Source organism: Python bivittatus, unplaced genomic scaffold (assembly GCF_059951505.1).
Source record: "Python bivittatus isolate LINGU-HERP-01145 unplaced genomic scaffold, Pbiv_v1 ctg000080_np1212, whole genome shotgun sequence".
NCBI lineage: Eukaryota > Metazoa > Chordata > Lepidosauria > Squamata > Pythonidae > Python > Python bivittatus.
This window is the reverse complement of record NW_028277035.1, coordinates 38,349,551-38,371,843: the sequence shown is the minus strand read 5'-3', so window position 1 is coordinate 38,371,843 and position 22,293 is coordinate 38,349,551. Positions and strand designations below refer to the sequence as shown.

The following is a 22,293-nucleotide window of genomic DNA, read 5'->3' as shown; positions in this document are numbered from 1 at the left end:
TCTCCTGATAAAGATTATGTGTTCTATAGAATGTCTCTTCCTTAGTCAAATAATAAATATAAATGAGACCAGTGTGAATATTTTTCATGGCACAAAATAATCTTCTCTTTTTATTGCTGCTGCCCCAAATCTTTAAAAAAGTAACAGATCAAAAACTGATGTGAGTAGCTCATCAACTTAAATTGAGATGGCTTAAAAACATTCCATTTTTTAAAAAATGTGACTGTAGAAAAATGGGCATGGATATTCCTGCATTTCTTCTCATTGATTCATCACAGAACTGTCTAAATCATGAGTCCCAGCTTTTCCAAACAGCTGCCCTTTAATTAATGATTAAAATATAAACTATTTCTTCTTCAGCATAGGTAAGGAGAGTTAATGACACCTGTCACAAAACATCCAGTATGTTTTTCAAATAAGGAGCAAAACACCTCCTAATGTTAGAAGGAAATTTGCATGTATCAGCTTTCTGCAGCTATAAACCTATTAGGGGCAATAGATACAGATAGGTAGCAGAAAGACTTTCTGCATCTTATTTTCTTGTCTAAAAGACTTACTTTTCATGTCTTACTTGACATGTACCTTCGATTGATAAGATTCTCGGGGCTTTTGCCATTTCCCTTTTCTCTCAATTCAGCTCTTTTCCTCTGCTAACTCTGACCTGTGTAGTTCAGATTCTCACCTGGATCGCTCTCCGCTGCATAATGGAGGACCACGCACTACAGATCCTCCATCTACAGCACTCTCAGCTGTAGACAGATATAAGTGACAGGCTTCCTTTTACTGTGTTATTTCCTAAATAGCTTTATTTTCTTTCACATAAGTGCTAGCCATTTTTGTAGCACATAAAAATGATACTCCTAACTTTAATGTTTCTCTCTCGAAGCATTCTTTCTGCTATAGAAAACTACCGGCTATCCAACAGAAACTCGGTGGCAGATCTGAATCTTTCTCATGTTTACTTTCAGCAATCCTCAGAAAAATGCTAGGACTGCCCAGTGTCAATGAGTGAGCTTCATGGTTCAACTTTGAATGTCTGAATCCTTGTGAGAAACTTTATCTTACACAGGCTCTAGATATTCTTATTGTCAATTTTTTGAAAATAGAGAACCCATGTTGTCTGACCCAGAACTTTGATTCCCTAATTTCTAAGGTATCAGCTGCTTATTGTTGACAACAAGACATTGGGCATATATACAGGGTGTTCCAAAAGTACATGCCCATAAGCCAATTATATTATGTTTTATTAATTAACCTTTTTTCCCACAGAAAATGTTACTGTGCTTAGAAGCGTTCAGAGGTCATAGATCAAATGAGTCCTTACACAGTAGTATGGCAACCAATCTGAGCATTTAATGTAATTTATATCATAAATTGTCTATGGAGCCTGACTTTGTCTATGAGGCCTGACTTCTGGTACACCCTGTTTATTCTCAGAAGCATCCTTTTCTCTGGAGAGAAATACAGAAAGGGACAGAGAGAACATTATGATAAAATGAAAACATAAAAATTGCCTTCTTAGGTCAAAGCCAAAAACAGCCTTAGGTAGTCCATCTGATTACTACACATAAACACATGTCCTTGCATGCTGATAGCATTCTGTTTCTTTCAGCAACCAAGGCCAGTTTATTAGGACCGTGCAAAGCTTCAAAGGGGTGTTTCATTTCCATGAAGGTTCAAGTGAAATACCCCTATCAAAGTGTCTCCATACAGATCCACAGTGTCCTGCTGCAATTAGCAGAGCAGAACAGCCACAGCACTTTACTTTGTTCATCAAAAGCGGCTTCTGATAGCACCTAGACAACCTTGGCTGCTCAAAGAGGTATGCAAAGTCAGATCTGATTAATACTTTGATAGATGTCTACCAGGAACTCTCACAACTGGGAAGTTAAAGGGAAAAAATAAATCCAGAAGGCAATAGCAAGCCACTTGCATATTGTAGTCAAGAAACTACATCAATGTGTCCATGAAGTCAGGAGAAGTTGAGCTCAACTTGAAGGACTTGGTGACTGGACTGCCTGTTAACCTAACCTTTTTAACATCAGAACACAAGCCAAAATAAAGTATTTGATGTTCTTTCCTGGAAAGTCCCATTCCTGTACCCCACCCCTTGGCTGCTACATGGTTAAGGCACATGTTGATGCAAACTGATGATGTGAAACCAATTTCCATGTAAGATAGATATTTGTTACCAAACAAACATGCCAGTATCTCATTTCAAAGAAAGAAATGTATGGGTTTTTTAAAAATTCAGTATCATTTTATTTATACGCAAATGTTTGCAGACTTAATTAACTGGTTCATTAAAACTCAGTTTATTATGTAAGATTGATTAATTGGGAATGGTTTGGCAGATCAGAATTGCAGAGATTCAGGTGCACTTGGGAGGAAAGTAGAAGGAATTGTGGATTTAAGGCTGCTCACAGGCCTTATGCCTTACTGGAATATTATGGGATGGTGGTGGGTGATAGCCTATTTTCAGCTGAATATCTCTTGCTTGTCTTCTGTGACTCTTTGACTATGGTTCACTATGGCTGAAGCCAGAATCTCTAGGATCTTGCTGCTTTTGTAAAAAATGAAATGTTGTTCCATAGGTCTGCCTCTTTTGGATTTAAGTCTGATATCATGACACAGGTACAAAAGGGGCAGGGCTTGTGTCATAACAACATGACACTATTTTCACCATCCTGGCCTCTTGTCCCATCACCTCTTCCACAGTTAAGACTGAGGTGGAGATGGGTTGCTTATATCTTTCCCCTCCACAAAGTAGAGATTTAACAAGTTTCCTCACTAAATATGTCATCTTTTGCCCACTTATTCTGCTCCATGTTGGTACTGGACAGCCAGTTGGGATAATAACCTCCAATTGTTTCTGATTTTCATAGCAAAACAAAGTGTAGATGCAACTGGAAAACAAGTGATAATTATCAGTTATCTGGAGGGCATTTGGCAAAATGAAGGCAGAAAAAGTGAGAGTAGTAGCTTGGGCAAGTAAGAACAAAAAATGGACAGATAGGATAGTCAGTAAAGATTAGATCAGGCCATATTTGGTGGTGGAAGACACAGATTTGGTTGAACAGTAGTCTTTGCCAAAATGCAACTCGTGATGCTGCACTGTGTGGAAGAAAATTTGACATGTTTAGCTGTTTGTGCTTCTGAGTTGTACTGCCAATCTAAGCACGTCAGGAAAGAAATCAGAAAGGAGTCTGGTAATTTAAGCCTGATATGTACAAATAAGGTTCTGCAGTGATGAGGTAAATAAATCAGTGGCTCTTTGACAAATGTTGACTTTGAAAAAAATATTGCCTTGTTAATTCATCCCTATTACCTTGCCTGACAATAACATTAAAACTGTGAGTTAGTGGTTTTTCTATGGACATAAATATGACACCAACTTATCTGAAACAGTCTGTTAAAAATTATTACAATGTTACTTAGTACTTCATGTGTGTATATGGGTACCAATGCATGCTTTGTCCCAAAACTGGAAGGATAAACAATTTGCGTGTTTCATTATGTGAGCCAAGCTTGCCACAATTGATGTAAAGGAAACCAATTATAATGTCGGAAATTGACTTACCAAAGACAGATATGTATCTCCCTTGTGAGCATCAGTTGCTACTACATGGTTTGCTGATTTGATCTTGGGTTGCAACTCAGAGCTTCCTGACTATTCATTTTTTATTTTGTAGATGATGTCCATTTATATCATTAATGTTGATGACACTCCGTCTTCCCCTTCATGGATTATTACTTTGTAGCAGTCAAGTGACTTGTGCAGGGATCAGACTAAATATTTATTTAATTATTAATCAAATTGATATGGCCACCCATCTCACAAGAAGTAACTCTGGGCAACATACAACAGTCAAATAAAATAACAAATATACAAAAACAATCATCATAAAAATATTTAAAAATTGTTATTAAAAATTAAACTATTACTAAAAATTAAAAATATATAAACAACAAGGCACAGAGAAAGTGAATATATCAACCTTAATAGTGGAGCTATCTAAGAATGTCTCTGGTTCCCTGGGACCTCCAGGCCTGATGACATAACCAGGTCTTGAGAGACTTCAGGAATATTAACAGGAATGGAACTAACCTGACTGGTGGTGGTGGTGGTGGAGGGAGAATATTTCATAAGGCGGGCACCATGGGAGAGAAGGCCCGCCTCCTGGGACTCACCAAATGTAAGTCCCTTGCAGATGGTACCCATAACATGCATTCTATGCCAGATTTAATAGGACTGTTGTAATTGGGGAGAGGTGGTCCTCAGATAACCTGGTCCCGTGTCATGAAGGGCTTTAAACGTTAAAACCAGCACCTTGAATTGGACCCAGAAGCAGACTGGCAGCCAGTGCAGCTTGCGGAGCAGAGGTGCTATATGTGCCATTCTAGGAGTGCACATAATTGCCCCACCACTGCATTCTGCACCAGTTGAACCTTCTGGATACTCTTCAAGGGCAGCCCCATGTAGAGTGCATTACAGTAGTCCAATCTGGAGGTGACTAGGACATGAGTGACTGTGAGCAGACCCTCCTGATCCAGGAATGGGTGCAACTGGCACATAACATGAAGCTGTGCAAAGGCCCTCCTAGCCACAACAGCCACCTGCTCTTTGGGCAGGAGTTGTGAGTCTAAGAGGACCCCCACATTGTGTACCAGTTCTGACTGGGGCAATGCAACCCCCTCCAGCACCAAAGATGGCATAGTCCCAGAACCAGCAGGCCCCCAACCCAAAGCAACCCCATCTTGCCAGAGTTCAGCTGAAGCCTGTTGTTCCCCATGCAGACCCTCACAGCTTCCAGGCACCAGGATAAGATGTTCACTGCTCAATATGATCAGTGAAGAAGAAATTGCAACTCATTCCAGTATTCAGTGTTAACATGTTACTAGAGGTTGAGTCCAACAAGTCAGAAAGTATCCAATGAGCTATAGGGAAGAGTAGAAGGCAAGTTCAAGTAGCAGTGGTTCTTATCATACAGCTGAATTAAAACCAAAAGGATGTCCAGCCAATTACATGGGCAGAGGCAAAGAAAATGATGCTGCAAAGTTACAGTATACAGTACATATATTTGGTAGGCTGAATATCAGAACCATGAAATCGAGGCAAATTTGCCATTGGCAGGGCAGAAATCTCAAGACTGTACATTGAAATTCTGGGGAGCAGCCAAATAAAATGACCTAGAATGGGTCACTTTACATCAGAGGAACATCAGATGCTATATTATGGCAAGAAAATCATAGAAGAAATGGAGTAGCTATCATTATTTGTAAGGCCACCCATAGTCATTATGAAGCCCAAAGCAAGCCAATCAATATTAGCAAGATCTAAGTCTATGTTCTAACCATAGATGCTGAATGTCGTGGCTGTATGGGGGAGTTTCAGGATCAAACAGGCAGAATCATGGCACACAAAAAGCATCTTGTGGACCAGTTCAATTTGTTCATTTGCAACTTTACAAAATATAAAACTTGGGAATGCAGCTAAAGCATATTGAACAGATCTTTAAATTCCCTCCCCGCTTCCCTATTCCTGTGGGTTGTGCACTAATTGGAATGAGGTAAAAGCAGTAAATCACATTGTGACTCTAATTGCTCAGTGATTTCTGTGCCTACAAGCTATATCTAAGCTTGTATAGCTAAATTCCCCTTAGAATCAATCAATCAAGCATTTCAGATAAAGCATACCTGGTAATTTCTCATAGTTACTAGATCTTCACGTCATTCTTCATAAAGTAGATTGATTCCTCAAAGGATGGTCCTCCTCCATTTTTGGTGATCTTCCCTTCATCAAAGAACCCTCTTCAATGGTCTTTGGTCCACCCTGGAATTTTCAGATCTTCAGAAGGCAAAACTTCCTATATCCAACTTGGAGAGAGAGATTGTAAATGTTACCTATTTTGTTCCCAGTTAATTCTCAAACTGAGCTTATCAGGGACAACTTGCTGTATATGTCTGGGAGAACATGTGACAGAATTGTGGACAATGTTTAGCTGCTCCATTTAGTCACAAAGAAGAAGCAGATTTATTGTGACTTGCAACACCTTGGTGACACAATACAAACAAACAACAACATAGTAAGAATAGAAAACTGGAATGCTAACAGCATCTAATAGAAAAAATTAGCCTTGGTATACTAAATGAAGCAGGAGGTTAACAGTGTTCCTCCAAGAAAATGCAATATTTATAGCAAATACATTCTTCCAACAACTTAAAATATGACTCAGAGAACCACAAAACTGTACAATTGGAAGGGCCCACAAGGAACCTCTAGTCCAGTGGTGCCAAAGTCAAATAGAAGCAGGGGCTACTAAACTGAACATAAGGGCTGCATATTGACTTTGAAAACTACACGTCTATACTTATTTTTTTATTAATGCATCAACACAATAACCAGATAGGCACCAGATAAAACTAAAACATAAAAAAGAAACATATTATTATTATGAATTTAATGATTTCTTCTCAATATTTGTGCACATTGATATATATTTGTGTGCATACTCTCTCTATACACACACACACACACACAAACACACACACACAACATCCACCCCACATTGAACTTCCTCCTGGTCTACCACCAAATTATTGCACAAACCACCCCCACACCTCCTGCTTCCACTTATCACCTCTCAGCAATATTTTGTCTAAATTTTGCCATCCCATGTGTGGGGGAAAAAAAAAGTTTTGTGCGGTTTTCCCCAAATCAAGTACAGATTTGTGCACCACAATTCAAGAATATGAGTAAATTGCAAATACATGTAACAGTGAAATGTGAAAATGCTTATGCATTTCTTAGTGAAATTATAGAAACTAGAAAGTATAGTAGTATGTCACATACACGCTTGAACGTTGTGCCTTCAAGTCATTTTGGATCCCTGATAATTGCCCCCTACACATTTCTTGGAAGCATTTTTCAGAAGTGACTTGGCAGTTTTTTCTTCCTAGGGGTGAGAAAAGTGACTGTCCCAAGATCACCCAGCTAGCATCATGCCCAAAGCAGGACTAGAACTTACCATCTCCTGGTTTCTAATTTGACACCTTAACCACTGCACCACACATACATGCTTACAAATTATAAAACTCCCTAGTCACTGATAATTGCAACCAACATTTTGTAAGCATTTAACTTCCTCCCTCCCTCCCTCCCTCCCTCCCTCCCTCCCTCCCTCCCTCCCTTCCTTCCTGAATTATGATATTGTAATGAAAGAGAACCAGTTTAGTGTCATGGTTAAGGAATCAGTCTAGAAACTGGGAGACTGATTTCTAGTCCAGCCTTAGTTGCAAAGCCAGCTGGGTGACCTTGGGCCAGACACTCTCTCTCAGCCCTGGGAAAGAGGCAATGGCAAGCCACTTCCAAAAAATCTTGCCAAGAAAACTGCAGGGACTGGTCCAGGCAGTCACCAGAAATCAAAAACTGACCTGAAGGCAGAGAGAAGAGAAGAGAAGAGAAGAGAAGAGAAGAGAAGAGAAGAGAAGAGAAGAGAAGAGAAGAGAAGAGAAGAGAAGAGAAGAGAAGAGAAGAGAAGAGAAGAGAGGAAGTAAGGAAGGAAGGAAGGAAGGAAGGAAGGAAGGAAGGAAGGAAGGAAGGAAGGAAGGAAGGAAGGAAGGAAAGAAGGAAAGAAGGAAAGAAGGAAGGAAGGAAGGAAGGAAGGAAGGAAGGAAGGAAGGAAGGAAGGAAGGAAGGAAGGAAGGAAGGAAGGAAGGAAGGAAGGAAGGTATTTGAATCACCCCCTCTCTTTCATTTTCCCCCATTCTTTCCTTCTTCTCTGGATGTACAGTGGCACCTCGGGATACGAACGCCTCTACTAACGAACATTTCGGGTTACGACCAACTCGGGATACGTCCAGAGTCACGGAATGGATTAAGTTCGTATCCCGAGGTACCACTGTATTCTGAACTTATTTAAACATTAATTATTATTAATTTAAAAATAGAAATGTTTATAAAGTTAACCATGATCAAGAACCTTAAGCAGCCTGACACTCAACAGATTTCAGCCACTCAATCTTTTTTTGAAGGCAGGAGAGAAATTAATTCAAACTGTTTTGGAGAGAGGGGCTCCTTCGTGCACTGGAAGCTCTGAGGTCTGGAGCAGGCTGGCTACCAGCAGAAGGCTGCCTGCCAGAGCACCTGTGCAGGGCAGAGGAACAAGCTCACTGCCTCAGCTTAACTGCAGCAGCGGGGGCCCTTGAGGCTGCAGCAGAGCAGACTGAGAGGGAACGTCTGTCATGCGGTGCTGCGGCTCAGCCTGTGCCCCAGCAGCGCCAAACAATCTTTGCCGCTGCAATTAAGCCAAAGCAGTGAGCTTGTGCAGGATTCCTTGCAAGTCTTGAGTTTTGGGGATTGGGGATTAAATGTATTTAGTTTTAAAATATACTGCTATCTATATTTTGCTGTATTTTTATTTCATTTTCTTAAATATTACCCAATTGCATTTTAGTCTGGTTTGGGCTGCACTGGGGAGTGTTGTGAGCCGCAGGCAACACGCAGGCCATGTGTCTGACACCTCTGCTCTAGACTAAATCTTTGCAATGTGGATGAAAACCAACTAAGCCATCCACAAGGGGTAGGTGTTTTTAAGCTTCTTCTTAAAAACCTTCTGAGATGGAGAACCCACAACCTCCCTATGTTGACTATTCCACTCTGTAATAGTCCAGATGGACAACACTGAAATCAAATTGGCTATATTTTCTGCAAGCAAATCCTATTCAGTCAGTAAAAGCAAGATCTGGTCCTGACTGTAGCTTGGTTCAAACTCACCATAAGTGCCGTTAGGGAACCTAATTTTCATTTAGGAAATCACCCAACAGCAGGCAGATAATTATCTTCTTTGTAACCATCTGTTGCTACTAAATGGATTGTTGATTTGATCCGGGGTTTCAACTCTGAACTTCTAGAGCTATGTCACTTTGTATCATTAATCTGAAAGACATATCTAATTCCCATTCTTATGGGAATTCAAAAAAAAAATTCACTTCTGCTCTATAATGAAGTAAATGGAATACAGCATATGCTCTTCATAGCCCTTCCCACATTTTTTCTGGTGTGGCTGAAATAGATTTGGGAAAAGGTGAAGCAAAGTTTGCATATCCACAGTATTAATAAGTCTCAACATTTCAGGGGATTTTTTACTGCAGTTATGACTTGGATCTAATGTGTGGAAAGATTTGTACTAAGTGCTTTAAACTAATTTAGTCTGATTCTCCCCAAAGGGTTCGGAAGATGAAATTTCATGCCCAGCTTTTTGTCTCTGCTGAAGGTACACAGCTCTCTTGGGATGCGTACAGAGCAGATCATCTCAGAATAGAAATACCTCTCACTTAGGTACATTGAAATTATCAAACTTTATAATCTAGTGCTATGGATAAATAGATAATCTGAGCTAAGCCCAGGAAATTGCCTAGATTTCACTTAAACTCTCTCAGTGGGATGGAATGGAATTATGAAGGCCGGGCTCAGGGAGATAAACATTTTCTTAGCTCGCTGGAGGAACGTGGGAGCTACAAGAGGATGAGACTGGCACCTCCCTGAGGAATTCACACTATTGTGGCTGACTGACTTGGGAGATGGGGTTTCAGTCTGGGAAGATTCTTGCTAGAGGTTGTAGCTAATAAACATAGCTGAACTGAATTTGCATTGTCTCTTGGAGTTCTTTGGGCTCCTCCGGCAAGCTAAGAAAATGTTTATCTCCCTGAGCCTGGCCTTCATAATTCCATTCCATCACACTCAGGCTGCATTGGTAGAGAATTGCTTGGATGACTTCTTAGTAACTATAATGAGAAAAATCAACAGGCCCCTATACAAAACATTGTTGAAATGTTTGCAGAATAGAATGGATGTTGTAGATATAGTAGCTGCTTTAGAGAAGAGGAAGACAGCTTATCTTGGGGAATGCGTACAACTGTGTGAAGTTTCAATGTGATTCAAAAGTAATTTGATTTTCCCCTTGGAATCAAATCTTTGAACTGAATTCCAGATTGCTCTGATGAATCCAGTCAGGTGTTTTTCCATCAGTTTAGTGATTCAGTGGACTTCTATGAGTGGAGAGAGAGAGAGAGATTTTTTTTTAATGCAATCAAAGCAACGACTTGAACCAAATAATTCAAGCAGACAACCACTTTGCTCTGCTGGCAGTCCCAACAGAAATGTGGAGCCTTGCAAAATATATAGCTAATGTGCATTTCTGAAAGGAGATTCTTTGTTCACCTAAGGCATGCTGTACAGCTTTCCATTACACGTGTCAGGGTTAATGTTGCTAAAAGAAACTTGGAAAGCATTTAGGAAATAAATATTTAATATCTCAAACACATTTTTAAAAAGAGTTGAATCAGTTGGTTAGATGCACATTTCTATGAACCTTGGGGAGGATATCATCAAGATAGTGTAATGTGTGCCTCTAGGGGGGTACACGTTACACCTCTGCTTCGCGGGCTGCACCGGTTGCCAGTTTGCTTCCAGGTCCAATGCAAGGTGCTGGTTTTGACCTTTAACCTTTGACCTTCATGGCATGGGGCTGGGTTACCTGAGGGACCACCTCTCCCCAATTACATCTGCCCATCCCATCAGGTCTGGCAGAGAAGGCATGCTGCGGATCCATCTCTGCTGTGGTGCCTGCCTTGTGGAATCTCCTCCCCCCGGAAGTGAGATTAGCTCCATCTTTCTTTCCTTAAGTCCCTCAAGACCTGCTATGTGATCAGGCCTGGGGTTCCCAGGGGACCGGGGAGATTTTATGATGGCTCCCTTATTAATTTTATCCCCTCCTGTTTTTGTGTGTCTTTACTGTTTTTTTTATATATAGTTTTTTTTAATGTATTTATTTTTTAATTGTTGTATGCTGCCCAGAGTCACCTTGTGTGAGATGGGTGGCTATATAAATATGATAAACAAACAAACCAACAAACCATAGGGAGAGGGAGAGATGAGAGAGCCAAGGGACATGGTTCCAAAGGCAATCCTTCTCTGCAGCAACTCCCTGCTTTGGAGATTTTGGAGCTGTGCTAGGTACCCACTTTACTGACTTTCTGCAGAGCTTCAAAGTGGTCCTCATTCAGCTGCCTTTCAGGGACTGATTATCACTATTGGTTGATGTTTCATTTTGGATGGCTCTCTTTTAACTCTTTTTGGAAATTCAGCAATACATTTTCAGATTTCTAGGCTGACCAGTCTAGAAATCTTTGTAAATTAAGAGGGACAGGTTCTTATCCATTTATTTTTCTTTAACCAGTTGAGACAAAAGGATCCACAGATCCTCCCAGGATGAAAAAGAATGCTTGCTGGTCTGATTTATATTAGCTTGGTTTGCCTAGCAACCTTGTGATATTTGCTTGACTAGAATAGCAGGCATGTATTTTTTGCTCTGATTGCTAATTCTAGACTGTTACAAGGTGCTTTTACAAAGTAAAATTAATCCTTTTACCACTTATGCCACTGATTTTTGAGTTATTTATGAGTATTTGTCAGCTTCTGCAATATTGCTAATGGAGTGGCTCTAGGTCTGTTGCAAGGAGAAAGGGGGGAACTGGTGATGGCTGGAAGGTAGAAGATCATCTTGTATTTTTTATTTATCTTCTTTCAGAAGGGAAACAAATCCTTATCTGATTATTGTTGTGCCATTAGTGGAAGGAGGAAGCTATAGCTCAGGATAGCTAAGGAGGGAGTAAAAGAACACTTAGCTAATTTAAATGAATGCAAGTCTCCAGGGCCAAATTGATTATAGTCCAGGATTCTGAAGGAACTAGCAGAGATAATTACAGAACTGCTAACTAATCTTGCAGAATTCCTGGAGAACTGGTGAGGTCCCAGAAGACTGGAGGACAGCCAATGTTTCTAATCTAAAAAAAAAAAAAGGAAGGAAGGAAGGAAGGAAGGAAGGAAGGAAGGAAGGAAGGAAGGAAGGAAGGAAGGAAGGAAGGAAGGAAGGAAGGAAGGAAGAAGATTCAAAAAATTGCAGCTTGATATCTATATCAGGTGAGGTTCTTGGGCAGATCATTAAATGATTTGGTGAATACATGAACAGGAATGCAGCAATTAAGAAGAGAAAGTATAGATTTGTCACAAATAAACTTATATCCTTTTTGACAGAGTTACTAGCTTAACAGATCCAGGGAATGCTGTGAACATCCAGGTTAGATATTGGGAGAAATTTCCTGATGGCAAGAGGCATCAATTGATAGAACTGGCTGCCTCATGAAGAGGCATTTCCCTTTCACTGGAAGTCTTCAAACAGAGTAGATGACCTTCTGTCTGAAATGCTTTAGGAGATCCTGTTCCAAGTAAGAAGTTAGACGGGATTACATTTGAGGTTATTTCCTACTCTACATTTCTATTCACTTATGATAAAAATAAATATAATGCAACTGCATAGTATCTGGATACTTTGGTCAGTTTTTTGTTTGTAGTTTTGCTTTCACTTGTTTGTGTGTGTATTTTTTGTGTATTTTTTGTGTATGTATGTACAGTGGTACCTCGGGTCACAAATTTAATTTGTTCGTGACTCTGGTTGTGACCCGAATTGGTCGTGACCCGAATCAAATTTCCCCGTAAGGTTCAATGTAAATACGGTTAATCCGTTCTGAACCATATGTATTTTTTTTTAAACCACAAAAATATGACACAAAGTACAGTACAGTATGAAGAGAGAGAGAACACTAACCTTGCTTGAGGTGTGGAGGACAGGAAGGCAGGTGGGGAGGCAGTTATTGTTTGGAGGGAGAGTCCCCCTCCCTACAGGAAGCCACGACCATGTGTCACAGCAGGGAAAATGACCGCGGATCCTGTTCGTCACCCGATGCGGAGTTCGCGAACGGAAGCAAAATTTTGCGAACGGTGCTGTTCGTGAACCGAATTGTTCGTGAACAGAAGCGTTCGTGACCCGAGGTACCATTGTATGTTTTAAACACGATGGCTATGGATCTGCATGAATGTAGTACTATATCATGGAAATTTCCAATTTCACATATGTATAAAGTGCAGCACCAGCCAGTCCACAGCTCTCTCAAATTATCTTTGTGGGTGATCTCTTTCTGATGTCTTTATTGCTCTTACTTCTTTAGAGTATAACACCAAATCACTAAGGACTAAATGGCTACACGTTGCAAGCTTTATTTTTAGATTTTTTTATGGCTACAGCTTCTAGCTCAGAAAAATGAATCATAGCAGAACTTCAATTAAGCTTTAGCATTTAGTTTGTATTCTTCCCCTTTTGGATTGTCAGCTCTTCACAAGATAAGGATTTTGTGGGTGGTCTCACATCAAAAATTCAGATTTTAGGCTTGATTCCTCCCCCTTCCTTAACTCTACCTCTTGCTCAGTATGCATTTCTTTCAGGAAAGCTGATGTGAATAGCCAAGACAGGCTTGATCAACACATAATTTGATTTATGCATCTAGCCAATGAGTATGTGGGGAAGGAGGAGCTTACTCCTGAAGAGACTCTTCACACGGAAAGAATTATAAAAACAATAGCAAATGTATAGAGACACGTCCACATACTCTTCTCTTAGTTCCCTGAAGCTTCAAGTCTGAAAGGAGATTCTCTAGATGTGTGTTTCACCACCTCTCCTGCTTTCCCCTTCTCTCTCATTTCTATTTTTAATACTGAGAATCTCAAGCATACAACTCTTGGGTGATTTCAATAAAACTGGAACTAGGAAAGAGATTTTCTACCCACAGGTCCTACAATGGATTGTACCACAAATATAATGCAATATGTTCACAGGATGGAAGAACCAGAACCACTAAGAAAATATTTAAATAGCACCGAGGACTATCTTGTTTTTCTATTTGGACCAAAACGCAGCCACCTGTCACTGCCTATGACTTGGGTTTATGCTCTGATCTTTATAGTTGGTGTGTCCGGCAACCTTTTAGTGTGCCTGTGATTCTCAAGCACAGGAACATGAAAACACCCACTAATTACTATCTCTTCAGCCTTGCTATTTCAAACCTGCTGGTATTGCTCTTTGGATGCCCTTGGAAGTTTATGAATTGTGGAGCAACTACCCTTTCTTATTTGGACTAGTAGGCTGCTACTTTAAAACAGCTTTTTTTGAGACTGTGTGCTTTGCTTCCATCCTGTCTGTCACCATGGTTAGCATAGAGATAGGGGGCAGTTCTTCACCCCTTCTGAGCCAGGCTGAAAAATACACAGCGGAGTGCTCTGAGGATTGTTCTTGCCCTATGGCTTCTGTCAGTCCTCTTCTCTCTTCCCAACACCAGCATCCATGGCACTGTGCTACAGTATTTTCCAAATCACACAGACGTCCCTGGCTCTGCTACTTGTGCTGTGGTCAAGTCTATGTGGATCTACAACTGGATCATCCAGTTAACATCTTTCCTATTTGGTGTGCTTCCAATGAGTGTCATCAGTGTACTCTACTGCCTGAATGGGCTGAAAGTGAGTCCTGACTAAACTATATCCTGTTTTTCTCTACTTTCTTTAATGCTGCATCTCATTTTTCATTGTTACAACCCATACTTTATGTAACTTTTTCAGTTTTGCCATTTATATGGAAATGCATAATGATTAAAAAAAAATATTCTACCATGTAGAAGTAGTAGCTTCAAATGGATTGCTCATAAAAAGCCATTTCCACATTATTAAAGAAACCAACTTTCCATACTATTTGTAACATAATTTCAGTTGAATCTAATTCCAACACCTTTATTGTTATGTCATATTATCTGATGTTCTACTTTTTCTATGTAAGATCAACAAGTAGCATTTCTGGCTTTAAAAGTTAGCATTTAACACACACACACACACACACTCCCATTATCCCAAATTTTTTCCTGTTTATTAAGGAATAATGCCTATGCATCAGGTTCCAGAATTCTAGTTAAAATCAGAATGAAACCTGTTCACAGAAGCCCTGCATTTATTGCCCAGAATGTATAATAGCACAATAATAAACAGGCATACTATTTCACCAGGTGGAAAAAATATGTATTAATAAAAATAATTACTGGGCTGCATGCTAGACAAAAAAAGTTTCTAAGCCTCTGACAAAACAAAATATGATTCTACTAAGCTTATATAATTACCTGTTTTTTATGTTTTGCTTACTTATTATAGTTTTAGAACTGCATTCAGACACTTATTAGAGAAAATGCATTGATTTAACCAACATTACTTAGTCTCTGAGAAATGTAGCCTAATTTCATTTTATACTGTTAAAAATAAACTAAACTAAACTAAGGGTCACTAGTTTTTTTTTGGGGGGGGGAGGAAATTCACTTGGAGAAAACAAATCATGCTATAGCTTTTTCCAGACAATAGTGGGTGGCATCAACTTTCTCTTTCAAGGAAAATATAGATCAATACCACAACTGGCTGAAGAGCAGGATGAAACCTCTCAGTATCAGGCTGGGCATTTTCCACCTTTCTTCCACCCTCTTCCCATCCTACAGCCTCTATTCATTTCCTTAGATTACAAGCAGGAATCTTGTGTGAAACTGTGAAAATGTGAACTGCCTAAAGGACTACTCTAAATGTGTTTGTGAGCAAAAGCGGGGGGGGGGGGGGCTCAGAACCATTATTATTATTTCATATATGGGGGACAAAGATGCAAAGAATAGGAAATTTTCACTGAATGATGCTCATATAATCACATCCAAACTGCAGATGTGGCAGTGCTATTCTTTGGGTAGTATGATTTGGGAATTATTTTATTAGGATTTGATCCTACACAGTGTCATATAGTAAAAAGATAATAAAAATATCCCAAAAGAAACAGTGTTTTTATCTATTGCACCATTATCCTCTGCTGTGCTTGCTGATTATAAATTACCTTATTTATCAAGAACTCTGGAATCTAGATAGGATAGGATAGGATGGATAGATAGATAGATAAATAGATAGATAGATAGATAGATAGATAGATAGATAGATAGATAGATAGATAGATATCTCTACCATATTTCATTAATCACCAACTTCAGAATAAATAGTTACAATATTAACAGATCTGATGGAAAGACTGAACTGATTGAACTGATTTTCAGAGATATCATCAGATCTGTGTCTATAGCTTTTGCTTACTTTTCCCTTCTATTAGTTGAGAGGAGACAGATCCTTGGAAGCAGAAGTAATGGGGATGAATATTAAAAGACCATCCAGAAAGTCTATCACAAAGATGCTATGTAAGTACCAAAATGGTGATTTCATATTTTTGACTGATGTAAGGAGGTCAGCCTAGAATAATATATTTTAGAAGACCATTGGCTGTCATCTAGATTAGTGTCAGGGTCCAGCTTTTCATTCATCATGGAAGATTCCAGGAGCAAAGAAAGGAAGAATGGACACAGCAACATGTTTGGAACAGCTGCCCTCTGAGAAGACATTACGGTTCCAATTCCAGATAAAAGACTCTGTTCTGGAGAACTGCTTTATTGATCAGAAAGACAAATATATGATATGTACAGTATTTCTGCCCATTCAATTTGATTCATTAGGGCTGGAAAAGTCCTGCTGTAATCCTATTCCTTCTGATAAGGAAGCAACACGTTGATGGGTCCAACATATTTGTATAAGTCTACCCAACTAGACAGAATGTTGTCTGTGCTCAGGCTAGAATTTGGATAATCTGAAAAAGTATGTGTGTGTGAGTGTGTGTGTGTGTGTATAGGGGAGGGGGAGTTCAAGAAAGGAGGAACAGTTTCCAAGAATGCCTTTCTATTTCCCCTTAACTGCCCCAAATCTGAATAAGTGAAGGACAACAATTTTATCTGTATTTAATACAAAAAGGATGTTTTAAATAAATTCCCAGAGTTCATCCAGCTTTTGATGAGCTGGGAATGCATATGGAATTTTTATTTTCTTGAATTTTCTTATTTCACTTCAAACCAAGAAATTATACACATTATTGTGCTCTAATTCTCTCTCTGTCAGTTGTCCTAGTTATCGTTTTTGGGATATGCTGGGCTCCATTCCACACAGATCGTCTTTTCTAAGCCTTGTTGCAACCTGGACAGAACCTCTTGCAAATATATTCAACCTAATTCATGTGATTTCAGGTAATTTTTTAAGTTGGATATAATATTGGCCCTAAATACTTTCTCAGACCGAACAGTAAAGTTGCATTTGAATAAACTGATGTTTGAATTTGTACTCACCATTCAAGAAGCAGGTGGCAGCTACAGCCAGGAAGATTCATTTAGTGTACCAGTTGCACCTGTGTCTGGACTGGGAGGCCCAAGACAATCACTCATGCTTTAGTCACCTTGTGTTTGAGCTAGTGCAATGTCCAGTACTTGGGGATTCCCTTGAAGACCACCCAGAAGCTGCAGCTGGTCCAAAATGCAGTGGCTGCAGAAGCTTCAGCCGGTCTAAACTGAGCAGTTATAGGAAGATCTCATTATATTATGCTCATGTAACACATCTGCAGTGGGACTGTACTGGTCATCAGTAGGCTCTGAGTGCAATTCAAGGTGCTGGTTATCATTTATAAAGCCCCTTATGACATATGGCCTGATTACTTGAGGGACCATCTGTCTTCCATAGCTGCATGCTCCTGGTCCCATCAATTAAGCACTGCCACCTGATGGGACCCAGGATGCAGGCCTTCTCCATCTTCTGGAATGAGATTCATGCAGCCCCCACCTTGGTCTTACTTAGCTGAGCCCTTAAGACCTGGCTTTTACCCCTCAGTCTTGAGCTAGAATGGTGGTAGACCCTTGTGGCTCACTGATTTGTGAGATGGTGGCTGTTTTCTGTGGACATTCTTTTTAAATTTTATATTGTGTATTTTATAGTATTTTATTTTAAATTTTAAATATTGTATACCAGAGGTGTAATGGAGTTAGGCAACTTATAAATTAAATAAAATTGAATTAAAAAAATTAATTAAATGGGGGGGAAGAATTTTAAATGGAGACGGATTGTGGGGGGAGGGGGAGGGGTTGGTTTCCCAAATAACTTTTGTTATATCCTGGAAGAACCAAGTCACCTATCTTATATAGAAATATAGATGTATCTATATCTTTCACACTTGTTAAATGTTACAGTGACATTCATTAACATACTATTACTCTTTATAATAAGGTAAAGATGATTATCCGAAGGAAACCTCAGTTGTTGTGATGATGTGATTCAGCAGTGTAATACAGATATTTGCAAACAAATATTGCTCATCACAAGCCATTATTACAATATGCAGGCCCAAATGACAACAAAAACAACTGCAGCATTAGTATGATTGTTACACAATGGCAGAGAGCAAATGTTGGTAAGATGCAGTACTCTTGCTGGGCCTCTGAATTAGTGCACTACACAGTACAGTACGGTGTTACCCATGAGCACAGCTGTCTTCCTCATCCAACAGACTTGAATTAGTTCATATACGTTGCTGTTTTAGAATGGAGCCTTCCTACAGGTTGGCTTTTGGCCTTTTTTTCCAGAAGCACCTGCAGGGCTAACAGTAAGGTGCAGACACAGAGTCCCACAATTTGGGAGGGACTCCTAACATCCTCCAAGCAGTGCAAGGTATAAAAAGAAGCCAAACTTTTTTTGTAAAATTATTTTACTTAAAACAGCATTCAGTGCAGTTTTTGACCAGCCACATAGCCAGGGTACACTGGCTGCCTGCTGGAGAGGAGAAGGGAGGAAATAAAGAATGCAAGTACATACACAGAGTCAAAGCCTAGTCTTTGTTGTGTGTTGGGATAACTTGGATGAGAATTAGTCTAAATTTGTACTGAAGTCTAGGGAAAAAAATGAGAATTTACAGAAGTGCTATCATGCTGGTTGTTTGGATCCCAATAATTAAGAAAAACAGAACCTCTAAATGTCACTGTGAGCCAGAGTCAGCATTTTGCTATTAAAAATATGCAAAGCCATTACAGCTGCTAGTGGAGCATCTCTAATATATATATATAAATAAGATAATAAACAAAATGTTCTACTTAAGGATTTATTAGGCAAGCAGGGAATTTCATCAGTAAGTACCAGAAGAAGAACCTTTAAATTCCTGTCCATCGTAGAGGTTTATAAATATATATAAAATTCAAAGACTTTTATGGCAATGCTGGGAAAGATTGAAGGCAAAAGGAGAAGGGGACGGCAGAGGATGAGATGGTTAGATAGCATCACTGAAGCAATGAGCATGAAACTGAGCCAACTCAGGGAGGCAGTGAAGGACAGGAAGGCCTGGCGCAATATGGTTCATGGGGTCATGAAGAGTCGGACATGACGTAACAACTGAACAACAACACATATGACAACTAAGAAGCTTTAGAATGGGGGGGGGGATGCCTTGCATCAGCAGGACTATAAAAGATATGCTACTAGTATAGCATATCTATATACTATCATATATGCTCACAAAACACCTCCAGGATGGCAGTGGATGTGTGAAATAGAGCAAAGTGATAAGGAGGAAATTGGTGGAAAACGGGAATGTGGCAGAGACCCTTCTAGACAGATAGGTGGGGAGCTGACTAACATGCAACAGAAAACAAACACTGGACTCAGCAAAGGTGTAGAGAAGCTGATCAAGTTTATTATCCCAATCCTTTGAGGGACAGAGGTTGGAAACAAAAACAGACTCTTCGAGCCTTAACAGTCCAAACCAAGAACTCAAAGTAAAATATCTAACCAAGGAAGTAAATGGATCTGGCAGCTTGCTCACCTGCTGTCTCACCAACAGTCTCAATAAGCCTTCCAACCGCAGCTATGGGTTGTAAGCAGCTCCTTACCTGTGTAGTCTCTGGCTCTTGAGGAAGACCTTCCAGCCTGGGGAACCAGGTCTCTCTTTGCCTGGGCAATAAGTTGTGTCAAGGCGAGGCACCATAGCAGAGTAAGGAAGTGTTTGTTCAGGCCAGAGATCAGCAATCCAGCAGATGCTTTTTGTTGGTCTCGGGCATCTGCCATCCCTCTCTACTTTCTCCTCCGATCCCCACCCCTGCCCTTCTTCAGAGCAGCCTTTATGCTCAGCAGGCACTGAGTCTTCAGGCACTCAGACTCTGTTGCTGTGGCTTACTCATGAGGAGGCTGGGGGTTTTCCTTCACCACACTGAGGACCATTCTCATATTGTTCTATTCTAGCTTTTCCCTACCCAGGCATCCTCCCAATGCATAGCCTTCAACTCCCAGAAGTCTGAGCAACAGCCATTCTGGTTGGGAAATTCTGGAACTTGAAGTCTGCATATTTCATACAATCAAAGAATGTAAGGATTGGAATTTGTATTAGATAGCATCTAGTCCAAGCTCCTGCCCAGTCCTGGAATCCGATACTGCAGCATCTAACCTCTGTTTAAACATTTCTAGCCAAGGAAAGTCCATCACTTCCCAAAACCATCCGTTCTATTTTTGAATCGTGCTTACCATTAGGAAATTCTTCCTGGTGTTCTTTAGCAATCTACTTCCTTGTAATTTAATCCCACTGTTTCATGCCCTGTCTTCTCAAACAGTTCCAAACAAGTCTGGAACTTCCCTTCTTCTACATGACAGCAATTCAGACGCTTGAAGACAACTGTCAGGCTTCCCTGCAAACCAACATAAACTTACCCAGCATTTCTGACCATTCCTTGTAGGTGTCTCTTCCCAGGTCCCTTATCAGCTTGCCTGCTTTCCTCTGAATAGGCTCCAGTTTGTCAGTGTCTTCTCTAACATGAGGCAATAAGAACTTGATGCAATATTCTAGCTGTGGCCAGACCAATGCAGAATACAAAGGAGTGATTATTTTTCTTGATCTTGACGTTATACTTCTGTTGATTTAGCCTATTGTGTAGCAGCTGCATCATACTGTCCACTCACATTCAACCTGTGATCCATCAAGACTCCTAGATCTTTTTCATATGCGCTGCTTCCTAGTTTGGTTCAACCTCCTGGGTTCTCTTTTTTCCCCTTGTTGAAGATAGGAACATTTGTTTTTCTCCAATGCTCTGTCACTATCTCTGTGCTCTGTGATTTCTCAAAATCAGTGAAGGGGTGTAATATAACATCATAACAAAATGCCTTGCAAATATAGCTACTAAATCTTTCCATCCATTCCTTCTCTCCCATCCTTCAAGATCATTTTCACCAAAATTGGGGCTATCCCGTATAAGAATAAATCTGCCAATTAAAATTGGGAGAGCATTTGAAGGAAAAAGAGGGAAAAAAATCTATAGATGGGAAAGCATCTGGTAAAAAGAGATGCCTCCTACACACACCCTTTATAGGGCCGACATGTATAGCTGTATGCATGAACACACACACACACACATTTTATAGATCCTATTCTCAAAAGTGCAGGTTTCCAGCTGCCATGTTTCTAGCCCTGAATTACATATTATCATGTTATAGTAAATTATTTTGTGAATGGTTGGTGTTCCTTGCAGCTGGGAGCATTTCTTGCTAAAATTTTGATCTCAGAAAAAAAGAACAGTCAATAAAGTTGAAGTAACATTTCTGAATCAACAGAAACCATATTTTTGAAAGATGTGATCACATATAGCTAACCATATTTCTATTAGCTTGTTAAACTGAGATAGGAATCCTAAAAGGTTTATAATTTTCTGTTCTCCTCTCTCTAATATTTTTTCAAGTTGCTGTTGATTTCACCTGTTCTGTTCTTCTCTTTCTCTCTCTCTCCCTCCCTTCCTCCTTCCCTCCCTCCTGTAGGTGTTTTCTTTTATCTGAGTTCTGCTGTGAATCCCATACTCTATCATTTTCTCTCCCAGCATTTTAGGACAGCTTTCCTGAGTGTCATCTCTCAGTGCAAACACCGGCACCCTAGATATCCCACAAGCCACCCTGCATCCCGGAAAAGTATTTTCATATGGGAGAAACACAACGCAGCAGGATATGCTGAAAAGCAGAGCCACCTGGCTATGCATCAGTCATCTATCTGCAGTTCTCACCTGCCTAGTAGCCCACGATAATAATGTCTGTAAAATGTCCTGCCAGCTGTACAAGAGCTGTTTATCCATAAGGAGCAAAGGGGAGCAATGCTTTCAACACTAAGAGATTTCAACTACTATTCATTGTTGAAATAAACTCTGAACGGTGTACAAGATAAAATATGATACAATATTGGAAAATTGTTTTCATAAAATGATTATCCATTCAATGAAACGGAATAAAAATAAACCAGAAGGATAAATATAAAAAAACTAAACTGCTTTGACTAGCAATAAAGTATCCATATAATAAGTATTAATAAGAACTATTTAACTTCCTCTGTTGTAGGAAGGCCCAAGCAAAGAGGTCACTTTTTATAAACCTTGAAAGTATTGCATAATGAAGGATTCACAAACTATAAATGGGAGGGTATTCTGAATTTTTTAAGTCATTTAAAC

General features: G+C 39.8%; 1 protein-coding gene across 1 annotated transcript; it reads left to right on the top strand.

Moving 5' to 3' along the window:
- The first annotated feature begins 13,694 nt into the window (after positions 1–13,694).
- On the top strand, positions 13,695–21,876 carry NMUR2 (neuromedin U receptor 2). The gene is given in 8 exon segments (XM_088134680.1): positions 13,695–13,887; positions 13,890–13,979; positions 13,982–14,120; positions 14,122–14,410; positions 16,071–16,155; positions 16,904–16,960; positions 16,963–17,028; positions 21,617–21,876. Coding segments are annotated over 8 exon segments (1,179 nt in total).
- The last annotated feature ends 417 nt before the right edge of the window (positions 21,877–22,293 follow it).